Source organism: Prionailurus viverrinus, unplaced genomic scaffold (genome assembly GCF_022837055.1).
Source record: "Prionailurus viverrinus isolate Anna unplaced genomic scaffold, UM_Priviv_1.0 scaffold_35, whole genome shotgun sequence".
NCBI lineage: Eukaryota > Metazoa > Chordata > Mammalia > Carnivora > Felidae > Prionailurus > Prionailurus viverrinus.
This window is the reverse complement of record NW_025927605.1, coordinates 4631557-4649360: the sequence shown is the minus strand read 5'-3', so window position 1 is coordinate 4649360 and position 17804 is coordinate 4631557. Positions and strand designations below refer to the sequence as shown.

At 44.2% G+C, this 17804-nt stretch overlaps 1 protein-coding gene across 6 annotated transcripts in view; it reads right to left on the bottom strand.

Moving 5' to 3' along the window:
* The window catches only part of MED24 (mediator complex subunit 24), a 31878-nt gene that overhangs the window by 11817 nt on the left and 2257 nt on the right, over positions 1-17804 (bottom strand). The window contains exons 1-7 of one of the 6 annotated variants that reach the window (XR_007149408.1): positions 11812-12207; positions 11241-11426; positions 11069-11151; positions 2271-2309; positions 1849-1922; positions 1265-1497; positions 1064-1120 (exon numbers count right to left, since the gene is read on the bottom strand). Coding sequence is in view for 5 of the 6 variants with exons in the window: in XM_047845526.1 (XP_047701482.1) it covers positions 1064-1120; positions 1265-1497; positions 1849-1922; positions 2271-2309; positions 11069-11151; positions 11241-11370 (616 nt within the window). In the remaining variant the exon portion in view is untranslated. Of the gene's footprint in view, positions 1-1063; positions 1121-1264; positions 1498-1848; positions 1923-2270; positions 2310-11068; positions 11152-11240; positions 11427-11811; positions 12208-17804 lie in introns of those variants that run through there. The other 5 variants (XM_047845526.1, XM_047845523.1, XM_047845522.1 and 2 more) reach the window with 5 other exon arrangements.

The window sequence follows — 17804 nt, the reverse complement described above, 5'->3', positions numbered from 1 at the left end:
TCACTCTCTACCCCAGTCGAGCTAGATTCCTAACCAGGCTTCTGGGTTCACCCACACCCTGTCGAGGCCTTTGCTCTCACGGCTCTCCCCCTCTGTGGTGCCCCAACTCATCGCCACCTCTCAAACCACTCTCCTCAAGCTTTTGTTCATGTCTGGATCCTTTGACAACACACCCAACTGGTCCAACCCGCTAACCTATCCTCCTAAATGCTTGAACTCATGGTCTCTGCTACATTATTTAGCACTTAATTATGAGTCACTTATCCTAGTTACAACTCCAGAGGGTTAAATGATGATGAATACTGGCACCAACTAGCCCGTTAACCTCCATGTGGCATGGGAAAAAGAAACAAAAAAATAAGACCTGAGATCCATTAAAATTAAGTTAAATATTCATTCACTTTTCAGCCACTAAACATTGGTCAAGTGTTCAAGATAGGTAAGATACTGTCAACAAGGCCCATTTTTATAGACAGGTCATCTTTCTGGACTTCTCACAGGCAATAAAACATACTTTGAAAAGTTAACAAATACACTAATCCTATAACAAGTTCTCCAAACATGTCCTGAAGACCTAGATGTAACCCATTCTAGCATTGTTGTTACTGGAGAACAAGAGATCCTTAGGTGGTCTCAAGCCACAAGACTGTGGTCTTGGGCAACATGTCCAGAAAACCAGTACTTCCCTCCCACCGGGTGATCTATCTCCTTCAGGCTCTGGAGGGTTCAAGAGTTAACATCTGCACTTGAGTCAAGCGGTGTAGGATACAACAGGCCTGATAGCAGACAGGTACCATGTTCAAAGGGACATGTTAGGCAACACTCAAAAACAAGAGTCATTTACTTTCAGGAGATGAGTAGCGCGGAGACAAACACAAGGATGGATGGTGTACTTCTCTTGTCTCTAACTTCATCCATGTTTATCACATACTAGTCTTGCTCCCCACTAGCATGTATGCTTGTTGAGGGCAGGGACCCTGCCACATGCTCCTTTGGTAGCCCCCCACCCCCCATCCCCAGCACCTGGCACAGTGCTGGGCATACAATAATGCTCAGTAAATACCTGTTGGTTGATTGGCTCGGGTGCCACCCTGCCCAAGTCCCTGGGATGTATGCAATGCTTATGGGGAGAAAAAAAAGGAAGTGGGATGATTTCAGATCCTCCTGGAAAGAAGTGGGATGGCATCCTGCCTCTCCCCTTTCAATTAAAGAACCAGCTATGGGAACAGTGGAAGGTGGGGCTCAGGGGAACCAGGGGACATACAGGCCTCCTCTAGTTTGGCGATGTGGAGCAGGGCCCGGTTCTTGGTGCTGCTGAGGGTCTTCTCCAGGCGCTGCAGGCACATGGCAAGCTGCTTCTCGCCAGCCGCTGGAGTGCCGGCCTCCAGCCCCTCCCGGAGCCGCTCTGCAGAGGCTGCAGTGCAGCGCAGCAGCCAGTGGAGGGCGCTGAGAAGGGACCGGCACAGCCCGATGCACTCCTCTGCTTTGCCATGACAGCTACCGGGAAAGGATGCAAAATCTGTCTTGGCTCCAAAGGCTGAAATATGACCCACACCAATCTTCCCCAGAGTGGCTGGCACGCCCCTATGAGGGAAGAGAACTGGGAAGCTAGCAAAGTCCTAGGGAAGACAGCCCCAACTTCCACTGGACAAGATTTCAAATGAGCTACTCCAAAGAGAAGAGGTCTTTTATCCCAAGGGACTAAGTAGAAAAGGATGGGGGTGGGTGGGTGCAGAAGAGCAGAGGGGAAAGAAGTGTGGGAACCCACAGAGTTGGCCTCAGTCTACATGCTTGGAGCTTCTCCTTTACGCTAGGATAATACCGGAAGTTAACAAGCCCTGCCATTACCTCAGCCGGTCACAAAACATGTCCATGATATCCAGCAAAGCCTGGACACACAAGTCCCGGGAAAAGTCATCAAACTGCAGAAAGAACAGTTAATGATACTACAAACATCCCAGTTGACCTCTGGTCTCACACTTGAGGCAGACGGCATATTCAGAATTCCTACTCATCTTCCCTCCAACCTCAGGTTTCAGACTCGGCATTCTTTCAACATTGGAAGTTGGCTCCTAATTGCCAGCCCCCCACTTCCCAGGATCTCCCCCCCTCCAGTGGAACACAGCAATGCCATCCAGAGGCATCACGTGCTGCCTCTCCAGTCTCAGAGTGTACGTGACCGCGCAGGCGAACAGAGGGAGTCCCATCTGTCACTATCATCTCTCTGCTCCCATGCCCTCCACCTAGCTCATAAATGGCTATGGTCATACCTTACTGATTGCTGTGAGGACAGAGGAGTAGGACACCATCTGGATGGAAAGAAGAAAGATAAAGTTCAGACAACTAGCGTCACAGCTGACAGGATCAAACACTGACACTTCAAATTTCTGCAGCTCAAAAAGTTCAACCCCTTCAACAGGCCTTCCTCAACCCACGAAAAGAGAGGCAGGAAAACTAGACATTGTCCCCATACCTGCTTCTATCAAAACCACAATAAATGACACCATGAGCATACACCCACTAAGATCAGGGTGGGCATTCAAAAATGCCGTCTTCCATGTTCACATGCCACTCAATGTCCACTACATACAAGGTTAAAATAATTGCTAGTAGGCAGAAGAAAGGATAGAAATGAGGTTATGTTACTTTACTCCTACAACTTTTATAGAGTAGGAGAGGCTCTGTCAGCACAGACCCTGGTGCAGGGTTCAAACCCACAAACTGTGAGATCATGACCTGAGCCAAAGTCGGACGCTTAACCAACTGAGCCACCCAGGTGCCCTCAGAGTACTTTTATTTACAACAACTGGAGATGAAGAAACATTTCCTGCAATGAACAGGTAATACCTGCACACTGAAATTGTAGTGAATTTCATGATACACACTCTGATTCTCTAGGATTTACTCTCTAGGACTCCTCCAGGACACCTTCTCTGATCGACCTCCTTCCCATGTGCTCCAAGTAATTAATCCCCTTATACCCATCATTACACAGCAGGTACCTGTTGCCCCCACCAAACTAGGAGCTCCTTGAGGACAAGGATGCTTTTACTCAGTGACCACCATGAACTTGCTATGATGTTGGTAGAATGAATAAGTAAAAACACACCTTTAGATCAGCATTTCTCAAAGTAGCTTCCAAAGTTGCACTATCCAATAGGGAAGCCACTAGCCACAAGTGGCTGTTTAAGTTTAAATTAAATAAAATTAAATATTCAGTTCCTTAGTCAGACTAGTCACATTTCAAGTGCCCAACAGCCACATGTGGCTAGTGGCTACCGTTTTAGCACAGATACACAGCATTTCTGTTACTGTAGAAATATTTATTGCATGATGTTCTTCCAAAGATTCCCCAAGATGTTAAGAAACTTTACACACACACACAGCTTTTGTGTGATATGAATTTAAGAAACCACGGACTAAATAGCTTTCTTTGCTTAGCTTTGCTGAGTCATAATATGCTTGTATATAATGAGAACCTCTAAGATAAATGGAAACAGTAAATAATACTTTCCAAGCTTATTTGACTAAGAGAAAGCCTATCTGAACAGTGAGCTGAGAAAAGAAGCAGTGGTGAATTTATATCTGTTTCTCTAGAATGTAGCCCAGGCTTAGCACATAGTAGGTCCTCAGTAAGCTTTTATTACTTTGGATTGGTGAATTCTAGGAACTAGCATTCTGAAAAAAAAAAATGTATTTAAAATAAATCTCTATTAGTAAAACCTATCCATAGGATTGGAGATGTAGTTGAAAAGAAATAACCAATGTGTCCTGCATGAAATTAAAACCTAGAGAAAGTCTATTAAGTTGTCATATTTAAAAAAAAAATTTATTGCATGCTGATAAAATATAAATAATACTTTAGAAAGTAGTTACAAGTATATAATCAAAATCAGTGGCAAAATACACTGTAATAAAAAAGATTACAATGATAGCAACTGTCAGGATAATCACCTGCTTCGTGGGTTGTCTTCCCAAGAGGAATAGAAATTTCCAGAGATTCAAGAGGAAAGTGAGGTCAGCCTCAATGACCTTAATATGGTGAATTTTACATGCATGGCAATGCCTTCTGTGTATAATTTCTCCATCATGTGAACAGAGTGCTCTCTGTTCAGACACATTTAACTAGTATTCTTAAATAAACAAGAGCAAAATACACAGAGGACTTAAATACACAATTAGTGTTTAGTACAACTCTCAGCAAGATGTTCTGTGAAGCCATAGCTGGTGTCTGATGGTGATCAGAAAGTTGGGAGCCTGCCTGGGCAGAATGACCATAACGTTCCAGACGAGTATTTGTTTATTTATAACTGATGTCCCCATAGCAAGAGCTTGGCAGAGAAATGAACCTTGTTGGATACCAACCTGAAGAGGGAGCTGGATGTTCCCACTGAAACTAACCCCAAACTCCCGGAAGAGAAACCCCCAATTTTCTATGTTCTGAGAGATGCAGTATGTTCTAATGTATTTATGGTCTCCAAATTCAGAATTCTGTCCAGTAAATTTTAGCTAACAATATCGAGAAAGCACTGCTACCCTTGAGACCTAAAACTACTTTCCACACGGCGAACTGTTTTTCACAGCAGGATTTAACCTATTCCAGTCTACTGTGTCTATCAGTGTAGAAGCTCTAAGCTACCACCAGACTCTGAGGCTGGAGACCGTCTATGTGTCCGCTGCACACCTGGCTAGCCCAGACTGACCCTGCGGCTGCTCTCTCCTCTCCTCTTCATATTCAACACGCTCAGCTACTCCTAAGTGCCCTCTCCATGCACAGCACTGAACTGAAGAGCCTCTGGACTTGGAAGGAAGAATCAATTACTAATTTTGCACAGCACTTTACAATGCTGATTGTAGTGAAACTCCTGCATATATATTTATTTCTCTCTCACTGTTACTTTGGCCTTGTTCTCCTTCTTGCCTTCCCCATCAGTGTTTACATGTCTCAAGATTCTGCCATTTTTAAGAGAAGTTCCCGCAGACCACTCCCCCCATTTCCAGTTAATCACCACTCTCTCTATCCTGCTCTCCACAGATGGAAGTTCTCCACACTCGCTGTCTCTACCTCCCCACCTTCCGTTCACAATTCCACCCACTCCAATCACTTATGTCCTTACCACTGTAGGAATCTCCTCATTGAGCTCATCAACAAACTGGTTAAACCCCATGGATACTTCTCAGTTCCAATCTCACAGACCTCTCAGCAGCACCCAACACCAGGAAACACTTCTTCACTCTTTGATCCTCTTCTCTCTTGGCTTCTCTCGATACCACGCTCTCTTGCTTTTCTTCCCTCTTCACTGATCTCTTCTTTTCAGACTCCTGTGAGGCATCTTTTTCCTAGCTGTGTTCTCTACGACTGTGATTGGTTCCTCAGGGATTTGGCTTGGGTCTCTCTTGTACTTACTCTCCACCCTCTCTAGGCACTCCTGTCAATGCCCACAGCTTCCATCACCATCTACAGTCGACAACTCCAAAATCAATAGTGCCAGTCTAGGCCTCTTCTTCTAAGTTCTGGACACATATGTTGAAGGACCTACTGAGTATCTTCTCTTTGTTAGCCCACACAGGCACCTTACTTAACAAAGCCAAAATCAGTGTCATCTCCACCCCTCAGCGGTACCCCATCCTTAACAGCAGCCCTACTCTTTTCCCACTGTCTCCTTAAGATCCCATCAGCCATCGAGTCGTCCAAACCAGAAACCTAGACACTAGCCATGATTTCTTCCTCTCTCTCATGTGCCTCATCCAGGTAATCACCAAGTCCTCTCAATGCCACCTCCTGAACAGTTCTTGAATTCATCTTTTTTTCTGCTGCTACTTCCCATGTTTATGCTAATATCATCTCTTACCTGAATTTACTGCAATAAGGGTTAATCAGGGGTTGGAAAACTATGACTCGCAAGCCAAATTGGACCCATTATCTTTTTTTTTTAAAACAAAGTTTCATCAAAGCACAGGCATATCCATTTACTTATATACCATCTATATATGCTTTCAAGCTATAATGACAGAATAATGGTGACAGAGACCACATGGCCTGCAAAGTATTACTATTTGGTCCTTGGGCAAAAAAAAAAAAAAAAAAAAAAAAGCCTGGGGCGCCTGGCTACCTCAGTGGAAGAGCATGCAACTCTTCATTTCAGGGCTGTGAGTTCAAGCCCCATGCGGGGTGTACACACTACTTAAAGAAATACATACATATATAAACTTAAAAATACACACACACACATGTACATATTCCAACTCATATACATACATATATATATTCCATCTCATATATATATATATATATGTATATATATATATATATATATATATGTGTGTGTGTGTGTATTCCAGCTCGTATATACACGTGTGTGTATATTCCACACACACACACACACACGTGTATATTCCAACTCATTCTTCAAGCTATAACCGGAGTGATCTTTTTTTTTACAAGTGTGATCTTTCTAAGATTAATCCACAAATTCCCCAAATCCAGAAAGTCAAAAAAATCCCCATTAAAATATGATAGGATTTTTACAAGAATTTAACAAGCTGATTTTAAAATGTCTGGGAAAGGACAGGGCGCCTGGGTGGCTCAGTCAGTTGTGCGTCCAACTTCTGCTCAGGTCATGATCTCATAGTTCAGGAGTTCAAGCCCCAAGTCAGGCCCTGTGCTGACAGCTCAGAGCCTGGAGCCCATTTCAGATTCTGTCTCCCTCTTTCTCTGCCCCTCCCACCCTCACACTCCATCTCTCTCACCTCCAAAAATAAATAAACATTAAAAAAAAATTTTTTTTAATGTCTGGAAAAGAAGCACCTGGGTGGCTCAGTTGTTTAAGCATCTGACCTCAGCTCAGGTCATGATCTCATGGTTCATGAGTTTGAGTCTCACATTGGGTGAGCTCAAGTCCCACTTCGGGTGAGACTGTACCCCACTTAGGGTAAAACACGAACCCCACTTCGGGTGAGTCCCACCTCTCTCTCTCCCTCTCTCTCTTTTCCTCTCTTTCTCTCTGCCCCTCGTGAGATTCTCTCTCTGCCCTTAGATCACTTGTGTCCTCTCTCTCTCTCAAAAAAAGTTAACAATAAATAAATAAATAAATAAATAAATAAATAAATAAATATTAAAAATAGAAAATGTCTGGAAAAGAAAACGCCTAGGGGAGCCTGGGTGGCTTAGTCGGTTGAGCATCCAACTCTTGATTCAGCTCAGGTCATGACCTCATATTTCTTGAGTTTGAGCCCCTGTGTTGGGCTCCTCGCTGGCAGTGCAGAGCCCGCTTGGTATTCTCTCTCTCCTTTTCTCTCTGCCCCTCCCCCACTTACACAGGGGTGCACACACACATGCACTGTCTCTTTCTCAAAATAAATAAATAAACATTAAAAGAAAGAAAAAAAGAAAATGCCTGAAAACAGCCAAAGAATTTTTGAAAAATTAAACTAAGGGAAGACTTGCCTAACCAGACATCAAACATACCATAAAGGTATAGTAATTAAAACAGTCAAATACTAGTGCAAGAAAGGACAAATATATCAATGAATTAAACTGGAATACCAAGAAATACACCTTTGTCAAAAAAAAAAAAAGAAAAGAAAAGAAAAAGAAATAGAACTTTGTAAGAGAATTTAGGATATGACAATGAATGGCCTATTCAATAAAGGCAATTGAAACAACTGTCCACCTATTAGGAAAAATAAATAAATTTGGATCTCTTCCTCACACCACAATAAATCCTAAATGGATTCAACAAAATAAATACAAAAAACAAAAGTGAAGTGTTGGCAGAAATTAGAGAAGAATATATTTTGATCCTTGGAGCAGGGAAGGAAGCCCTTAAGCAAGACAAAAGCCATATAGGAAAAAATGGTTAAATCTGACAACAAAAACATTAAAAATTTCTGCATGCTAAGAAAATAAAACCAAAAAGTAAAAAAAAAAAAAAAAAAAAAAAGTGATAGAAAACCATAACAGGATTAAAAGATCAATTATATTAAGACACTTAAAAAGCAGTAAGAATTCTTGTGCTGATAAAAATGTTCTACATTGATTGTTGTAGTGGCTGTACAACTCTGAATAGACTAAAACCCAATAAATTGTATACTTTAAATGGATACATTGTATAGTATGTGATTTATATCTCAATAAAGCTTTTACAATAACAAAAAAATTAGGAAAACAGGCAAATGGTATGCATTAGCAATTCCCAGAAGATATACAGGGAGCCAGTAAATATGGAAAAAATGCTCAACATCACAATTATGGAAATACAAATTATAATGTGAAGGAATTTTTTGCTTATTCTATCCAGCATTGGAAAGGTGTTGAGAAACACTGTCAAACACTATGGAGGGGGTATAAACTGATACCATCCTTTTTGGAGGGCAATGTGCAAGATCTACTGCAATTTTTTGTTAATTTTTATTTATTTTGAGAATGAAAGAAAGCACGAGTGGGAGAGGGGCAGAGAGAGAGAGAATCCCAAGCAGGCTCTGCACCAGCAGCATGGAACCCAACACGGGGCACGAACTCACAAACTGTGAAGGCCACAAACTGTGAACTCACAAACTGAACCAAGGCCAGGTGCTTACCCGACTGAGCCACTCAGGCGCCCCAGAATCTACTGCAATTTAACATGTGGGAATGCTTCAAGCTAGCAATTCTATTTCTAGGTATCTATCCTAGGGAAAACTCCCAGAAGTGCAGACAGGCTAAGTATAAGAATGAATGTTTAATGAAACATCAATTAGAACAGTAAAAAATTAAAAGCAACCTAAAATACAGTACACATGGAACATTATGCAGCAGTTAAAAAGAATAAGGTAAATGAACACGTGCTCACATGGAAAGCAGACATAAGCCAAGAGGAAAAAGAAATAAGAAATACATGCCAACTGAGGGCTACTACTCAGCAATTTAAAGAGAATGAACTACTGACATACACAACCACATAGATAAATCTCAAAAACATTTATGTTAAACAAAAGAAGACAGAGTACAGGGTATTGCTGGATGATACCATTTCTATGGAATCCAAATATAGGCAAGATTAATCTACAGTGACAAAAAACATTTAGTGGTTGTAAGAGGTTGGGCTAGAAAGGGGCACAAGGCAACTTTCTGGGAGAATGGAAACATTCTGTATCTTATTTTGAATGTTTGTGGCATGGGTATATTACAATTGCTAAAACTCAACTGAATTCATCTTAAGATCTGTACATTTTATTGCATGTTAAATGTCTATACAAACACATACACACATATCCTATCACTATCACACCATTCCTCCACTTAAAACTCTTTAAATGATTACTTGTCACCCTAGGATAAAGTCCAAACTCTTTAGCATCACTCACAGGTCATTTGTGCCCTCTCTATCTCCTTCTTGAAGTGCTAGCCCAGCAGTTCTCAAAATATGATCCAGGGACCCCTGGAATCGGTGAGATTAAAACTATTTTTTAGGGGCACCTGGGTGGCTCAGTCAGTTAAGCATCTGATTCTTGATTTCAGCTCAGGTCATGATCTCACCATTTGCGAGATCGAGCCATGCATTGGGCTCTGCACTGATCAGCAGGGAGCCAGCTTGGGATTCTATCTTTCTCTCTCAAAATAAATAAATACATAAATAAACATTTTTTAAAAAACTATTTTTTAAGTATTGCTAAGATGTTATTTGCTTTTTCTACTCTCATTCTCTCACAACTGAACATGGAATGTTCCAGAGGCTCCATGACATGTAAATCATATAATTAAATGTGTCAATAATTATGTAATTCAGTAATGGGTATTTTCCACATGATCAATTCATGATATTATAAAATCATTCATGAGTAAAAGTGCAAGAGAAAGACCAATAGATCTTAATGTTAACAGTGTGTAAGAAGTTCATTGAGGGGCACCTGGCTGGCTCAATCCGTAGAGCATGCAACTCTTGATCTCAGGGTCGTAAGTTCAACCCTCATGTGTGTAGAGCTTATTTTAAAAATAATTAATTTTTTTTTAAAGTTCATTGATGTGGTTTCACATCACCTGCTGAATTTTAGTATATCAATGAATATCCAGTTATCTGAAAAGCTTATTAATATACTCTGCCCTTTTCAAACTAAATATCTGATGTGTGAGGCCAGATTTTCTTCATACACTTCAACTGAAATAGCCTATTGCAACAATTGAATGCAAAAACAGATATGAGAATTCAGCTGCCTTCCATTAAGCCAGACATTAAATAGATTTGCAAAAACGTAAAACAATACCACTTTCCTCACTAGCTTTTTTGTTTTGGAAAATACAGTTTTCATTAAAATGTTATTTATATTAACATGTAACATAACAGGCTTTATTTAACAGACATTACTTTTTGGTACTTTTAAATAAGTTCATAAATATTTTTTAACTTACTCAGTTTTCATTTCTAAAATGGTAAATACGGATAGATACAATACATACAAACAAAAGCTTTGTGGGAGTCTCAATGGTTTTTAAAAGCATAAAAGGGTCCAGAGACCAAAACTACTGCTCTAGCCATACAAATTATTTTTGGTTCCTAAACATGCGATTTTTGCCTCCCAGCCTTTGTATGTGCTTTTCTTTCTGCTTTATGTATTCTCGCCAATCTGCCTGGCTAACTCCTATTAATAATAAGGTCTTGGTTTAAACATCACTTTCTCCAGAAAGCCTTCCCTGATTGCTCAGACTGAATTATTTGCCTTTCCCATGTACTCCCATAGTACTGTCTTAATCTACATCATAAATCCATCCTGTGACTGACTGCTTATTTCCATGTCTGTTATTACCCATAACTTCGTTCTTTCTTATGTGCTGGGATCAGGTCTTGTTCACAGCTATATCCCCAGGGCCTACGCCACTCCCTGATGCATATAGGCATTCATGAACATTTATTGATAGAATACGTTAGTGTACCATTCATCACAACCAGTGAAGTATTATTTTCAAAAGAAAATGGAGGCTCAGAGAAGTGATGTGTTCAAACAAATTCGCCTAGAAAGTGTGAGCTGACAACGTTACTCCAAGACTTTTACCTTCAAATCTTCACTCTCTGGAATAGGTGGGACAGTTTACCTGGGAACTAATGGCATACTTCAGGTAGGACAGAATGAGAGGATTGGGGGAAGGTCCAATCATGGCCTGCTCCAGTAGTGCTTCTGCAAGGGGAATAAACAAAGCAAGACTGAGTGGTTAAAACTTTTCTGGGTTTAGCCCTCCCATCCTTCCTTCCTACTTGACATGAGACCTGCTAGGTTGAGAATGTCCCAGGTGGCTCCTTTGGGAAAGAATTTCTTCATGTTGATTGCCCACTGGTAGTCACTCCATCGCTCCTTCCAGGCTTGCAAAATGGCTTGCTTCAGGTTCACCACCTTCATGATTTCACTCTGAGAAGGGGCCGATGGAGGTAAGCTTTGAGGTGGGTGAAACTGAGCTAAGAGAAGAAGAGATTGTGAGGGAAAGAACAGGAGAGGGCAGAACAGAATGAAATGGGATCCAGGAAGATTTAAAGGAGACAAAGGAACTACGATAAAAATGGAGAAAGGACAAGGTAGAGATTCTATCAAGTTCCTCCCTCCTGAACCATCCCTTCCTTAAACTGGAGGACTAAGAAGAGGGGGTCAAAGGCGCTTAGTACAAAGAGTAAAGGTGGGAGCAAGGGGTTAAGCCTATTCCGATTGCCTAATTACGCCCTTAGCCCTGGCTAAGTCCCTCAGCCCCTACCACCCCAAATCCTCCATCTCCTCCACCTTCCCCAACCTTAAAACTATATTTCCCTATTTCCCTTTCACCCACCACCTTCCCAATTTTAAGCCTACCGTACAAGTTAGTTCTAGATCCTAGAAATCGCCATTTTGGCACTTATCAAAGAGCTTAACTTCTATTGGCTGAGAGTAACAAACATGAGCCAATAAGAACGCAGAAGGAGACAGGTCACGCCACGATGTTTTCTGGGAATTGTAGTTCCTTGGATTGGGCTAGAGAGGAAGCTAAGAAACTAAAAACTAGTCTGCCCTCATTGTTTCTCTGCTGTAGGGAAAAATATGTAAGAGCTGAAGCATCACAGAGACTCGGGGAGCCGAGGGGGAAGAGCTCTCGAAAGACCGCTAGCAAGCAGGCGTAGCCCCAAGACGTCACTGTCGACCAGGCGTTTAAATGATATTCTGACACCCTTTCATTACATGCTAGTTACTAGGCATAGCAGGGGCGTGGCATTCGTTAAGCAATACGTTTTTCTCTTTCCTGGTCTTTTTTTTTTTTTTTTTTTTTTTTTTTTTGGTGTTCCTACACCCCTGAGTCTACCAGAGTTCTTATTTCCACACCTTTATCCCAGAGGCGGCATTAGGGATTGATCAATTACACACATCACCACTTAACCCCCAAATCTGGCAGTCCTCCCAGAATCTCCTGGCCTTGCACACTGCTTGAATATGGGAAGAAGTAAAGAGGAAAGTAAGAAGGAAAACTGAAGTTAAGGTTATCAAAAATAAGGGAAGTCTAAGAAACTGTCATAGCCAAGAGGGCTTAACGAGACACAAGTATTTAATGTAACTTGGTATCCCAGATGTCATCCTGGAACAGAAGAACATTAGGTGAAAACTAAGAAATCTGAGTAAAGCACAGACAGTAGTTAATAACAACATAATCAATATTGATTGGTTCATTAGTTGTAAAAAAAAAAATACCATACTAATGTAATGTAAGAGGCTAATAAAAGGAGAAATTGGGTACGGGGAATGGAGGGACCCTCTACTATCCTCAAATGTTTTCCTGTAAAGCTAAACTATTCTCTTTTTTCTTTAAGTTTATTAAAAACAATATGATGTCTCGCTTATCCTATGGAACAATATTGTACATAATTATGTTCAGGGCTTTGGGCATGAGCCCTTCTTTGCCCCCTCTAGTGAGAAGCTCAAAAGCAAGTGCTATCCACCTCTGGCTCCAATGTCTGACCCTTCCTATATATAGCCCTTGTCCCTGCCCTGTCCTATGGACAGATCGTCCCTAACATTTATAACCGAGGACAAGAGTAAACATGAAGGCCCGAGCCAGTATCCTGCCACCCCTACTTTCAGCTCCCCCATCCCATACCCTAAGGGGGTTGATATCCCAGTCCATGAGGCCAAGTTCTGCCCATATTCCCCAGCAATAATTCTTTGGCCACCCTTTCAGTGGCAAAATCAGTCATCAGGGTAATGAATCTGGGACAGCAGTGTGCTCAGACTCTGGAAGCAAACTTGTGGCCCTTGGGGCAGAGAATAACAGGATCCTGGGTATCCAGAGCCTAATTACAACAGGGAGACAAGGATCCCTGTTCTTAGGGGTAGTGTGCAGCTGAAGGAGGGCCAGATCACATCTCTCTAAGGTCATTACTCTCTATGGCCTTTCTGCCTCCCCATATACCCAACCCCCGCCCCCATTCTGGCCCCCTTTGTGCCTATCCAAGTGACACCACTGGGAAACAGTGTTTCTGTAAAACAGCTGCCAAATATATGGAGCCAAAGCTTCTGAAGCAGCAAGGAGGGAGAACCCAGACTCCTCACACTTAACCTTCAAACTGGCCCCAGCCACACACACATACACTCACACTTGAGATGACCACAACCCCTGTTACTCTGCATCCTCATATGAACCTGACCTCCCTTCTCCCAGGCCCCCACTCTACCTTTGCCTGCTCCTTCCTCTCACTCCTGCCTGGTTACAGCAGCCCAGGGCCCCCACCTTGGGCCATTCCTGGATCCTACAGCTCCCTTCCCATCCCCCATAGGCCAAACTGCCCCTCTTAGAGAGAAGCTGTCAACTTTGTTACTGAGTTAGTGGGTGTTGGGTACATTTGGGGAATATCTGGGCCCTGAGGATAGTGGTATTCTGAGCTTAAACCATCCCTCTCTGGCAGGAAGCCTGGCACATCTCTGGGGGATGGAGGGGTGCCTCCTTCCCACTTCACAGTGGCAGGGAGGCGGCTTTTGTAGTCAGGCCATCTGCCTTCCCTGTCCCCCACCTCTCACCAGCAGCTCCTTTTCTAGGCTTGGCAGGATTCCCCCCAAGAACTGGACTCCTAAAGAACTAGGAGGGCTCCCTTAGTTGTGGACACGGGCCATCTTCAATTTCCCTACTTTGACTGTCTTGCCTCTCTGATCTGTAAATATCAGAGACAGCCTTTCCATACACCACCTCTTTCCTCCACACCACATTAGCTCTCTAGAACCCACAGGCTCCCTGGCTGGATCCTCTCTCCCCAAGCATGGAACTCTATGAAAATCCTCCTGTGGGTAAGAGACATCCCCTTTGGATATAAAGAAAACCCTTCCTCCACACAGCCCTTCTCAAAAACCTTCCTTTTTGGGGCACCTGGGTAGCTCAGTCAGTTAGGCGTCCAAATTCAGCTCAGGTCATGATCTCATGGTTCGTGGGTCCGAGCCCCACACTAGGCTCTGTGCTGACAGCTCTGAGCCTGAAGCCTGCCTCAGATTCTGTGTCTCCCTCTCTCTCTGCCCCTCCCCTGCTTGCACTATGTCTCTCTCTGTCTCTCAAAAATGAATATTTAAAAAAAATTGTAAAACCTCTTTTTTTCATGTTTATTTATTTATTTATTTTTGAGACTGCGAGTGGGGGAGGGGCAGGGGGGGTGTACAGAGGATCCAAAGTGGGCTCTGTGCTGACAGCAGAAAGCCCAATGCAGAGCTCAAACTCATGAACCTTGAGATCATGAACTAAACGGAAGTCAGACACTTACCTGACTGAGCCACCCGGGTACTCTTCTCAAAAACCTTTCTTACCCCACTTTCTTTTGCTGTCCATTTCTTCCCCCTCAGCACCAGTGAAGGCTGAGCTCCCAACCCTGCTCTGTTAGTTCCAAGCCCCAATGTCTTCATCTTGTTGGCTGGTCTGGCTGGAGAAAAGGGGCAGGTGGAAGCCAGCCAGACAGAGTGACATGGCAACACTGGAGCAGTGGCAGAAAAGGAGCTAGGCCAGAGTGGGGTCTTGGCTGGGGTAAGAGGCTGTGGAGAGGGGCACTTGGGTGGCTCAGCTGGTTGCATGTCCGACTCTTGATTTCAGCTCAGGTCATGAGCCCAGGGTCCCAGGATCAAGCCCCATGTCAGGCTCTGCGCTGAGCGTGGAGCTTATTCAAGATTCTCGTGCGCACGCGCGCGCTCTCAAATTTAAAAAAAAGGCTGTGGAGAACAGGGGTGTGGGTACCCAAATGGATGGGAACATTCCTTATCTAGGCTAGAAAGAAGTATAAGGAAAAGTGACAAGAGTCTAGACCCAGAAACATTGAAATACTTGGTAAGCATACAAGGCACAGAAGGTTTCAGTTTCCTTTCTCTCCACAGGGAAACTGAGTCATTCCCCTCCCCAGCTGAACCATTTTCCTTTGGAAGCTTGCCTGGGTCCCCCCACTATGGGGAGTTACTTGGCAGCAGGTGGTTGGACAAAGAAAGAGTTGTTCCTATACACTCATACACAGCTGGTTCCAAACCAGTTCCCTTCTCTGACCAGTCCCTACATCAAAATCCCTACTTTCTATTTATCTAGGGGAGAGGAGGATGGGGGAGAAGCCTACCAAAAGGACCCACCTCAGGGACAGGTCCTGGATCTCCCACCATTTCGTGTGTCTGTCTTCCCACTGCCCCACAGAGGTCCAGCAAGAGACCAGCCAGGACAATGGAAGGCAGCATTTGAATCCTTGGAGCAGTTTCCTCTCCCAACACCCTGAAGGATGCCTTCCCTTTCTACACGCCCATGTCAGAGGAGAAGAGACGTCCTGTGATCCCGAGGCCTGGACAGCAGCAGGGAAAAGAGGCCGGCCTGCCATTTCCTTTGCATCACCCCTCCCTCTAGGCCCTGAGAACCACTCTATACTAACCACTCTATACTCCTGGCTTCCACACCAGCTTGTTCCATCTCCTCTCATTGCAGGGGAGGGCTGCAATACAGTAAGGCCCAAACTCTATGGTAGAAGACATTGCGCCCCTACCTCTCCTCCCCTCTCTCCTGGCAAAGGCCAGATGAGGGGGCTGTATGCAAGAGTGAAACCAAAAGCTGGAAAATTTAGGGGGTCCAATATCTGGCACATATTAAATGCTTTAAAAAAAAAAAGGTATCAAAAGAATGAATAAAAGTAGGAGAAACTCTGAAAAACAACCTGGAGAAGGTGTCAGTTTCTTTTTCTACTTCTTGCCTCAGCTACGAAGGGCCAGGTTCAGCCAGGCCTGAGTCCCTTCCCTAGCTCTCTGTTTTGTGACCCGTACCCAGGGTACCTGATGGGACAAAGATGATTGGTAGGGGGACATTAAGTTGCCATTTTACCCATAGGAGGGCAATTGTTGGTAAATTTTCCAGTCTCCCATCTCTGCCAGCCACTTGATCCCCAACTTCCATAAACTGTCCCCCCTTTCTTTTCTCCATTTCCACTACCTTTTCTTGATTGAAAGATCTCTAAGAGGAAGAAAAATCTGGGTTTGGGGTTCTCTTTAGGTTTCCTCCACTGTCTTTCCAGAACTCCCCAATAAGTAGGGCTATGTCTCCAGAGTCCAGGGGTGTCTGCTGAACACCTCATCACTTGCTAACATCACCCAGAGCCCAGGAGCTCAGGATGGGGGAGGGGTGGGATTACTGTGGCCCAGGCCACAGAGGTAGTTCCAGGGCAGGCTGGTAGAGGGCCTGTCCCCTGTTTCCCCAAACCCTTTGGGGCTTCTTGGCAGGGGTGGAGGATGCTGTGTGGGGTCTTGACTTCTAGGCTTTGGGGGAGGCTCTTCAGAAAGATATCTGGATCCCCTGGTTTCTAGGGGTGGGACCCTGAGAAATCTTGGGGTGCTTCCTAGCAACAGTCTGGGAAGGAAGGAGGGAGGAAGAGAGAGAGGGCGGGGCCCAGGCATAGCTGCTCTGATGAGAGCGCAGAGAACAGGCTGTTCCTGCTGCCTCCTTGGCAACCAAAATCTGAGAGGGAAGGGGCTGTCAGGCATATCCCCTTGGAGGGTCTCTATCCATACTCACTTGTGCCCCACCTCCCTGCTCTCCCCAGGGATTCAGCCCTGAAACAGAGGTGGGGGGGGGGTGGGAGGAGACAGCCTGGGTGGGGGTTTCCTGGCAAGAAGACAACAGAAGCTGGGGCTGAAATGACTCTGAGAGGAGCTAGAAGCTTCAAGAAATGGGGGTAGGCAGGATGAGTGGGGTGGAAAGAGGGGTGATGCAACACTGGGCAGGGGCTATAAGCCTAGACCTGGGCTGGATCCCAGCATCTGGCAGGATGCCGGCTTTGGAGAGTGTGTGCCCTTCACTTTGCCCTTGCCTAGGTCTGTTACCAGCCCATACTGGGAGCCAAGGAAGTGAGGTAAGGAGAAGATGGGAATGGTAAACTCTTGTCTTGGAGTTCAAAGTGCCCCAGTCTGCCCCTGGTGGGGGTGGGGGTGGGGAGGAAGGTGGATCAGGAAGCACTTCATTTTCTATGGCTTTGGGTCTAGGATTTCAAAAAGTCTCCCTCACCAGATATCTTTAGGGCCTTTCGTCAGAGAGATGTGGGGGAAGCCAGAATGTAAGGGAGACAAAACCGTAGCACTCTTGTGTTCCCCCTGTGGACTCAGTCACCCTGTCCCCTAATCCAGATTACTGCTAGACTTCCTCATTGCCTCTTTGGTTCTGTCTGATGGATGCAGAGTAAAATTGTATCTCATCTCACATAAATGTATCCCATGCATCGGGATTCTACCTCAACTCCTTGGGCAGCCCAATCCCGAGACTATTTCCATACAGGGTACAGCATGCGCCCCTAAGCACTGCACAGCACAGCATAGCCTTGCTCCCCAGG